Source organism: Drosophila nasuta, unplaced genomic scaffold (genome assembly GCF_023558535.2).
Source record: "Drosophila nasuta strain 15112-1781.00 unplaced genomic scaffold, ASM2355853v1 ctg30_pilon, whole genome shotgun sequence".
NCBI classification, from domain to species: Eukaryota; Metazoa; Arthropoda; class Insecta; order Diptera; family Drosophilidae; genus Drosophila; species Drosophila nasuta.
This window is the reverse complement of record NW_026869500.1, coordinates 114428-124128: the sequence shown is the minus strand read 5'-3', so window position 1 is coordinate 124128 and position 9701 is coordinate 114428. Positions and strand designations below refer to the sequence as shown.

The window sequence follows — 9701 nt, the reverse complement described above, 5'->3', positions numbered from 1 at the left end:
GCACTTGATATAAGAAATGCCTTTAATTCTGCCAGTTGGCATAGGATCCTGCACGCGTTGCAGCACTTCAATATCCCGAACTATCTCACCCGGATAATCGCAAGTTACCTTAGCGACAAGAAGCTCTGGTACACGACCAGTACAGGCACTGAGAGCTACGAGGTCACTGGAGGCGTTTCCCAGGGATCAGTGCTCGGCCCCACCTTGTGGAACGCTATGTACGACGGAGTTCTCCGCCTAAGGATGCCGGGCGGTGTGAATATTGTCGGATTTGCGGACGACATAGCGATCGTGACGGTCGCGAAGCACCTGACGGACATAGAGGCAAAGACGAATACTGCAGTCAAAGCAGTACGGGATTGGCTGGAAGAAGTAGGGCTCCGACTGGCGGAGCATAAAACCGAGGCCGTCTTAGTTACTTCAAGGAAAAAGGTGGAGTTTGTTACCATCGTAGTTGGGGATACAACGATACGTTCGCAGGCCACTATGACCTATCTCGGAGTCAAGGTGGACAACAGACTAAACTTTCGAGCACACCTCATGTACGCGGCGAGTAAGGCAGCAACCGCATCCACGGCCTTAGCTTGAATAATGCCGAACACAGGGGGCCCTAGGCAGAAAAGAAGGTTACTTACTGCTCACGAATGTGGTCAGGTCCATCAGCCTTTTACGCAGCCCCGATCTGGCTAAAGGGAACGGAGAGCGGCACCTTCCTGAGGCAGATGAACTTGGGCTCAGAATGTGCTGCGCATTCCAGACGGTATCGGGAGAAGCTGCAATGGTCCTTGCGGGAACAGCGCCATTCGATCTACAGGCAGCAGAGCGCGCGAAGGCCAGGGATAGAGCCAGCATCATCCAGGAGTGGCAGGCAAGGTTAACAGCGGCACGAAAGGTCGGTGGACACATCGCCTGATACCGGACGTGTCAAGGTGGTTAGACAGAGGTCACGGAGAGATGAGAGATGGTCACGGGTGTTTCAAAGGATACCTGCACCGTTTCGGCCATGCATCAGACCCTTACTGCGCCCACTGCGAGCCGCAGGTGGTGGAAGATGCAGAGCACGTCTTTTTGCACTGCGGACGCTTCGTGGGTGATAGAGAAGAACTAGAAGTCCGCCTTGAGGGGCGTGTCGAGACGGAGTCCGTAGTCGAGCATATGATAAGCTCGAAGGAGAAATGGGTGGCGGTGAACACGATGGCAGTGGCAGTAATGAAGCAGCTAAGAAGAGAAGAGAGATCACGAATCCCAGCCAACTCAGAAGAGGGCCGATAAAGGCCGAACCCTCCCACTGAAGTAATACCTCGCGGCAGTTCCGGGGGGAGTGTGTTGAATGCGGGAGAAACAGGCGTTAGCCTGGTTTCGCAGGACCACTTGAACGTACTGCGGTGCGTCAACGTCCAATTAAAAAAAAAAAAAAAACACACACGGAGTTGCTACGTTCAATTCACACGGTGCAGTTGTTGTTGTTGCTGCTGCTCTCGTGTTGTGCGTCAAAGAGCCGCCAAACATAAAAAATTATTAAAATAATAAACTTTCGCGCACAAAGCACTTTCTAAGTGTCTGTTTTAAAAAGCACACACGCCTCTAGACTGCACTCGAGGGGTTGTGTGAAGTGTGCAAGTGCTCGGACGCGTATTTTGATACGCCGATAGTGCACCGAGTTGTTTAAGCAGTAATCACAGCCTGCAAAATTAGAAAATATTATTAAACGCTACTCGGCAAGTAGAGTCACTCACTCTGCATCATACTTCTGCCGCTTGAGCCCAGGCGACCGCAGTTTTGGTGTTCTTATATCGGCGACCCAAGCGTCGCCCGTGGATCCGGGTCGGAGAGGGGCAGAGATACACCATCTCTCGCTCAGTTGAGTAAGTCACTCACTGTCCTTTTCTGGCGAATCCCTCTTTTTTGTTGCTTCCACTTTCACTGCACCTTGCATTTCTGCAATCTCGTCACACTCTGGCAGCTGTCAGACGATCAGCTGGTGGCAGTGCTGGTCAGCGATTGCGGATTGCAACCGTTGGAGCCAAGACAAACAGCTGAGTGGTGAGCATAGCGGAGAGACAAACCACTGCATATACGACCCATAGCAGAGACACGAACCAAAGGGAGGAAATAAACGCGGCATACTTTCAGGAGCTCCAGAAAGTGCTGCATAGCCGAAGGTTCTTACTCAAATTTAAGCGCCAGCCATAGCAGAATCGTGAGCTAAAGGTCGTGGATCTGTCCAATTACCAACCTCTGCCGTGTAATGGCGCTCAAAAAACAGAGGTCCTGGTGACCGAGTCGGGGCGGTATAACCTCCTCCGACAAAAGTCGTAGGAAATTCTCGGCCAACGTTGGACTGCTTGGTAGAGCGTTATTATAATATATTGAGCATAACAAATTGGTTAGTGACCGATATTGCTCGCCATGAGCAATATTGAGACGAGTGAGGCGGAAGCTGAGCTGCTGGCAAAGTTCCTCAAGCTTCCAAGACTCGCAAGATCGCCCCAGGACGGAGGGCCTGCATCTGCGCCCCCAAAGGTGGATGAGCTAGTATTTAGCTTTGATGCAGGCGAAGAAGCGGCAAAGCCCAAAAGAGCCCGGGAGGATCGGAGTCCTGGTGTCTCATCTGAAGCGGTGCCAAAAAAGATTAAAATTCATAGAAGCCTTCAAGAGGCGGTAGAAGAGCTGGGCGAGTTGATCGATGGTCTGATCAAGACATTTACGCCCAGAGAAGTGCGACACGTCACACAAACAAACAAGAATACGTTCGCACGAATCAAAACTGTGCAAATTGAGATGGCAGCCAGTTTAAAGATGGCGGCTGTAGAGACAGTGGAGCAGGTAACCGCAAAGACACTGGATGAAGTCTTCAATAGCGTACGTAGCTCGTCGACGCAGACCTCGCCAAGTAATGCGGTGACCACGGTTGAAGACAAGCACAAAACTGATTCTTCCATGAAGCGCATATCCAAGCAGCGTAAGCATCCTACGGATAAGAATAAAGCAGAGAAGGGAAGCGCGCGTCAGGATACTGAAGGGAACAACACCACAAATAAGCCACCGAGAAGACGCAGAAGGCCGGACGCCATTAATTTCCAACGCACGGACGGGATCTCCTATAGTGAAGTGCTCAAATTGGTGACGCGTAGCGACGATAGCAAGTTACAGAGCGTCGGTGAGCAAGTAAGGCGGGAGAGGAAATCTGCCGGCGACGGACTGATTCTGGAAATTGGGATGAACTCCAAGCCTTCTATGCTAAAAATGAAAGAAGAATTAAGCGAAGCGCTCGGCTTGAAAGCCAAAGTGAGAGCACTAACTCAGGAAACCATCCTCGAGATTAGGGATATAGACTGTCTGGTTTCTAAAGAAGACGTGCTGGTAGCCTGTGAAAAACTCAGCCAAGCGAATCTGGAGCTAAGTGCCATTAAAGCACTTAGGCCTGGCTTTGACGGTATGCAGCTGGCAATTGTTAGTGTGCCGAAGGAGGATGCAACATCTATTCTACAGAATGAAAAAATCCGGATAGGCTGGACAAGCTGTAGAGTCAGAGAGAGGTCTGAGAGACCAGAAAAAAAGAGGTGCTACAAATGCTTGGAGTTTGGACATATTGCTAAGTTCTGTAAGAGCATGACCGACCGCTCTGGGACGATCTTGTGGGTGCTGCCTAAAATGCGGAGCAGCGGGCCATAATGCGGTGTTTTGCAAAAATGCTGCTAGATGCTTCATATGTGCAGACGCTGGTAAGGATGATACCAGACATCACGCAGGAAGCAGTCATTGCCCTCTCAAAGGTGTCAGCGGGGTCACGCGGGGGCCAAAATGACTCAAAGGCTCCTGCAGCTCAACTTAAACCACTGCTTGGCGGCCCAAGAGCTACTGAAGCAGACGGTTAGAGAGTTAAAGGTGGATGCTGTTTGTTTGAGCGAACCATATAGGAGAATTCAGAGTCCAAAGTAAGTCGAAGACACGGAAGGAAAGGCGTCAATATGGGTATGTGGCCTGGAACAGCCCCAGCTTACTGATGTGCGCTCATCGCGTGGGTTCGTGCGGGCTAGATGGGGAAACCAGTGGCTATACAGCTGTTATCTGGCTCCCAGACTCACCTTCTCAGAATTCGCATCCGTCATGGAGGAGATAGCACTCGATGTAAGGGGAAAGCCACAGGTGATCATCGCTGGTGACTTCAATGCCTAGGCGGAGGAATGGGGTAGCACCCGGACAAACGCCCGAGGACAAACAGTGTTGGAAGCCCTTGCCACATTAGAGCTGGCACTGGATCGGTTAATGATCTAGCATTCGTTGGCTATCCAATTGCTAGATCAACGAAATGGGCCATTAGCAATGTCTACACAGCGGGGAATCATAGGGCGATCACGATAGATCTGTACCATACCGAGTCACCGCAAGCAAATGGATCACAGAGCGGAAAGGCATACAAAGTTGACACCTTGGACCCGGAAGCTTTCGCTGGATCCTTTGCAGTTCCCAACTGGAGTGACAACGCAGAGGTAAGCGCCGAGCTGCTCATGCGTTCAATCACGGATGCCTGCGACGCTAGTATGGCGGTGCGAAGATCGTGCAAAAGACACCACGTCCCAGTATACTGGTGGTACCAGCAGATCGCAGACGCAAGAAGGCGATGTATAAGATCGCGAAGGATCCTGCAACGTTCACGAGGCAGAGCTGATTTTGAAGCAAGAAGGCTGGAGTACGCGCTTAATCGCTGGCTGCTGACGAAGTCCATCTTGAGCAACAAGAAGGACAAATTCCTAGAACTTTGCGACGAAGCCGACCGAGACATCTGGGGAATGGCCTACAAAGTGGTGCTTAAAAAACTCAAGCCAAATACCTGTGCAGTGCCTAGAGAGGAGGGCGTCCTCAACGGAATTGTGGATGCTCTGTTCACGGGCTCATTCACTGTTCCATCAGTGGAAGATCACGTAGAGCACCGGCTCTATACGGAGGTCCCAGAGGTTACGGTAGATGAAGTACTGCGGGCAGCGGCAAAAATCAAGGACTCCAAGTCACCTGGGCCGGACGCGATCCCAAATCGCGTGCTGAAGATGGTGATCAGGCTCCATCCGCAGTGCTTTACAGAAGTTTTTGGAAAGTGTATGAGGCAAGGTGTCTTCCCCCGCCCATGGAAACTGCAGAATCTAGTGCTAATCCCAAAGCCGAACAAGCCACTAGATTCGTTGTCGTCCTACCGACCGATTTGTCTGCTCGATACAACAGGCAAAATATTGGAGAGGCTGGTGAGCCATTGGCTAGAGGAGTCTATCCGACAAGCAGGAGATCTGTCACCCATGCAATATGGCTTCAGAAAGGAGCACTCAACCGTAGACGCTATCTCACAATTAACCGACATAGCAAGGAGAGCCATCGCAGGCAAAAGATGGCGTGGTGGTGCAAAGGAGTACTGCATAGTCATGACTCTAGACGTCAAGAACGCCTTCAATTCTGCAAATTGGAGCTGTATTATAGGCGCCTTAAGGCGGTTCAACACCCCGAGCTATCTAATAAAAATAATTGAGGACTACTTTAGGAAACGCATTCTGAAATATAGGACGGATAACGGAACCAAATCGTTCAACATCACTGGAGGAGTACCGCAAGGATCCGTGTTGGGCCCGCTACTGTGGAACATCATGTACGATGACATATTGCGCCTCGACGTTCCAGAGTCTGCAACCATTGTCGGCTTTGCAGACGATGTGGCCTTAGTGGTGACAGCGAAACAATTAGGCGACGCTGAGTTACTTTGTAGTGCAGCAGTTGCCACTGTCAAAAACTGGCTCGCGACAGTGGGGCTGCAATTGGCTGATCACAAGACTGAAGCGGTCCTGATAAGTAGCCGAAAGATCGTCGAAGTGGCTCACATTAACCTTGGTCAAACCTCAATAGTGTCGAGCCGAGCCATTAAATACCTAGGCGTCCTAATCGACACGCGGCTCAGCTTCCGCGAACACCTGGAGTATGCTGGTAAGAGAGCTGCTGTCGCAGGGCAGGCATTGAGTCGAATAATGCTAAATACGCGCGGCCCTAAGCAAGGTCGGAGACTACTGCTACAAAATGTGGTTAGAGCAACAATGCTCTATGGCGCTCCAGTATGGGTGCAAGCAATGGAGGTGAAGGCTTACAGGCGGAAGATGCAGTCGACCTATCGACTCTGCGCCTTGCGAGTCCGCAGCGGCTTCAGGACCATATCAGATGACGCCGCTTTAGTGATAGCTGTCATGATGCCGTTGGATACTCTGGTGATAGAGAGGTCTCACAGCTACAAGCATAAGAGGGCTAACCAGATGGAAGATGTTCACTACGTGTCGACCAATTTTAAGACAGAGTGCCTAAGGAAATGGCAAGATAAGTGGGACACATCTAGTAAGGGCCGCTGGACCCATGCTCTGATCCCAAACATAGGCAACTGGGTCAGCAGAAGTTTCGGATTCACCTGACGCAGATCCTGAGCGGGCACGGCTGCTTCCGCAGCTACCTATATAGATTTGGACACGACAGCGACCCGATGTGCCTATATTGCTACCCCGAAGTTGAAGAAACGGCGGAACACATCCTAGTGTGCTGTCGGCGCTTTGCTAGTGAGAGACGAGAGCTCGAAGAAGCGATAAGATGTAGAGTCACGAGGGACTATTGTGAACCGTATGCTGGTGAAAGAGGAATACTGGTCAGCGGTATGCAGCTATGCAGAAAAAGTGACCACCGCACTACGAACTCCTTGACAGTTTTCTTTCTATCCTTTTTTCTATATTCTAGTGCCTAATGTTATGTTATATTTATTATATTTATTATTAGATCTAGTTCCTCCGAATAAAAAAAAAACACATACACACACAGACAGACAGAGTTGAGTTTTTCCACAAGCCGGTCGCGTTTTTGAACTCTGAAATAAAGTGACTACGAGTGAGCTTGAGCCGTATCCAAGCCTTGAGTACTTACGGACGGTCGGGGCATCTGCTGCCGGACGTCGTGAGCAGCCGCGTTAACAGGAGGTACATTGGCAGAGTCGACGGCTGCGAGGGAAATTGTTGTTGGATCCAGTGCAATTGACCACAACTAGTGCAAAAGTGCAAAACAATAGCAATTGCACTCCCACGATCAGCTGACGACGAGGGATGCACTACCACCAGCTGCTCAGCCAGACTGGGCGCTCTGGCGTTGCCAGACGGCCGACGCTAAGCTCAGCGCAAAGCTTAGAAAGCTTAACAAATCAAGTGCATACCCCCAGGATGGCCTGTAGCTTGCCGTGGGCGTAGTGAGTAACTTGAAGGTGCATACTTTCAGGAGCTACATACGAATATACTCAATAAGCTTCACTGAAAGAGTGCAGCTGCAGTGGCGCAGTGCATAGAGGCGCGGACTTCCTAATTACCGGCGATCCACGGTTCGAGTCCACCAAGAACGACAAAGTCCAGTACCTAACTAAAGTGGTCGAAAAGCGCGTGTTGTCGCTTGGCGATGCAGCGCACACCACCAGTAGTTAGTAGGCCGAAGTTCCCGTGTGGCGGCGGCAGCGAAGTAGCAACAGCATGCCATAGCCAAACTAGTGACATCAGGAGCGAGGAGTCAGCAAGCTCGTCGGCTGTCGCTGTGTCTGATCCCGACATGGTGGTTACACGTATCGTGCCTGTTGCTGGCCCAGCCAGTGAGAAGCGGTCAGTTAAAGACCTTCTTAAGCGGATGGGCACAGAACTGGACGGCCTCTCGGAGCAGTTCGCCTCTCAGAGGCACATAAACGAGAAAATGAGGAGCAAGCTCATGAGGCTGATGAAGCTGCAACGAGCGGCAGCTGAGCAAATATGCCACGAGACAGCTGAAGATCCCGCCAACGCAGGAGTAGTACCAGGTCAGGCAGCTCAAGTTAAGTTGGCGGCAACTGGGAGTAAGGCAGCGGCCACACCCAAACGACCCCGAGACACAGGGAGCGGGCCGAGGAAAACTCCTCCCTCAAAGCGCAACAAAAATGTACACAACCAGGTGCAAGGCGACGAGTGGATAACCGTTGAGCCGAGGAACAGCAGAAACATCACCACCGCTGCTAGGAAAAAGGCCAACAAAGTACGCCCGGACGCGCCGATAGTGAGCGCGAAAGGTGAGATGAGTTACAGCGATGTGCTCTCTCTAGTTTCGAGACGACAGGACGGCAGACTCAAAGATGTCTCAGACAGAGACAGAACTGCCAAGGGCGATCTGCTGCTCAAACTTGGAGGAACAGGTCTGGACAACACAGACAAACTGCAAGAGGAGATCGAGAAAGTGTTGGGAGACTGTGCAGAGGTGCGCGCTCTGTCTCAGCTCACGCAGCTGGATGTCAGAGACCCGGACGAACTTGCAAGATTGTGAAAGCGATGGCGGAGCAAGTTGCCAGGTTCTAGGTAAAGAGCATAAGACCAGCTTACGCCAACACTCAGGCGGCGACGGTGCCTCCAATTTGGGCCAAAAAAATTGCACAGCTGGGCAAGCTGAAGATCGGATGGACGCGATGCAGAGTAGCCGAGCAGATAGCAGACTCTGCCTTTCGGCAAATGGGCGAAGTATCAAACGCTCACTATGAAGATTATGCAGCTGAACCTGAACCACTGTGCAGCGGCTCAGGACCTCCTACTGGAGTCGATCAGGGAGAACGAGGTTGATGTATGCGTTCTTAGTGAACCCTTCAGAACTGGTTTTGGAGCTGATTGGACGTGCGACCACACCGGCAAGGCGGCTATATGGGTTTGTGGCAGAAACCCACTCCAGTTTGGCTACCAACAGGCTGACAGTGGGCAGTGTTTGGGTGTACAGCGTATACCTAGCCCCCAGTTTGCCAATTTCGGACTATGCTAACATACTGGACAGATTAGCTGCGGACGTGAGAGACCACTCACCAGTATTCGTCGCAGGCGACTTCAACGCTTGGGCAGTCGATTGGGGAAACATGGTCACCAACCAAAGAGGGCGATTGGTGGTCGAAGCCTTTGCTTCACTGGACCTAACTCTTCTCAATCAAGGCTCGCAATGGACATTCAGCAGGGCCGATACCAGCTCAATTGTTGACTTAACATTTTGCAGCAGTTCGCTCGCTCATTCAGCGGAGTGGGGAGTCAGTGACTCCAATACAGGGAGCGACCATATGGCCATTTTTTGCAAAATTGGAGCTCGGAGCCACAGGTGCATCTTTGCCGCACCTCGTTGGAGGACTTCCTCAGCCAGCAAGCTAAACGTCGAGCGCTTTGCAAGCTCGCTGAGAGAGCTGGAGGTTTCAGGCGGCGCAGAGCAGATGGTCGAAACTGTCATGGAAAGGCTGGAGTCGGCTTGCGTAGGCTCTATGTCGAGTCGAGTAAACCCCTCGCTACGCCACACGCCAGTTTACTGGTGGAACGAGACTTTTGCCGCCGCAAGACGTGTCTGTAACCACGCGAGGAGGCGCTATCAGAGAGCGCGGGGAAGACCCTCTTTCCTAGAATTGCAAACATTCTTTAGAGAGAGTCGCAAAGTTCTTAAAAATGCGATCAGGGAGAGTAAAAAACGGTGTTTCCTGGCCCTGGGTGACACACTGGATGACGACCCATGGGACAAGGCATACCAAATCGTCATACGGAGAATTGGGACACGGAAATCGCCACCACCACCGGATGATCTATTGCGTCGGACTGTCACGGATTTGTTTCCCAGCGTGGAGGAAGATAAGGCATGGCTGCCAGATACAGCATCCAATGATG

The 9701-nt window shown here is 51.5% G+C and overlaps 1 protein-coding gene across 1 annotated transcript; it reads left to right on the top strand.

Annotated features, from left to right (window-relative positions):
* Positions 1 to 954: 954 nt before the first annotated feature.
* On the top strand, positions 955 to 1272 carry LOC132797901 (uncharacterized). Its single transcript, XM_060809651.1, has one exon. The coding sequence runs from the start codon at positions 955 to 957 to the stop codon at positions 1270 to 1272; it is 318 nt and encodes a 105-aa protein (XP_060665634.1).
* Positions 1273 to 9701: the final 8429 nt, after the last annotated feature.

Excerpts from the sequence above, each read along its gene's own strand:
- LOC132797901 (XM_060809651.1), top strand. The coding sequence starts at position 955 with ATGAGAGATGGTCACGGGTGTTTCAAAGGATACCTGCACCGTTTCGGC.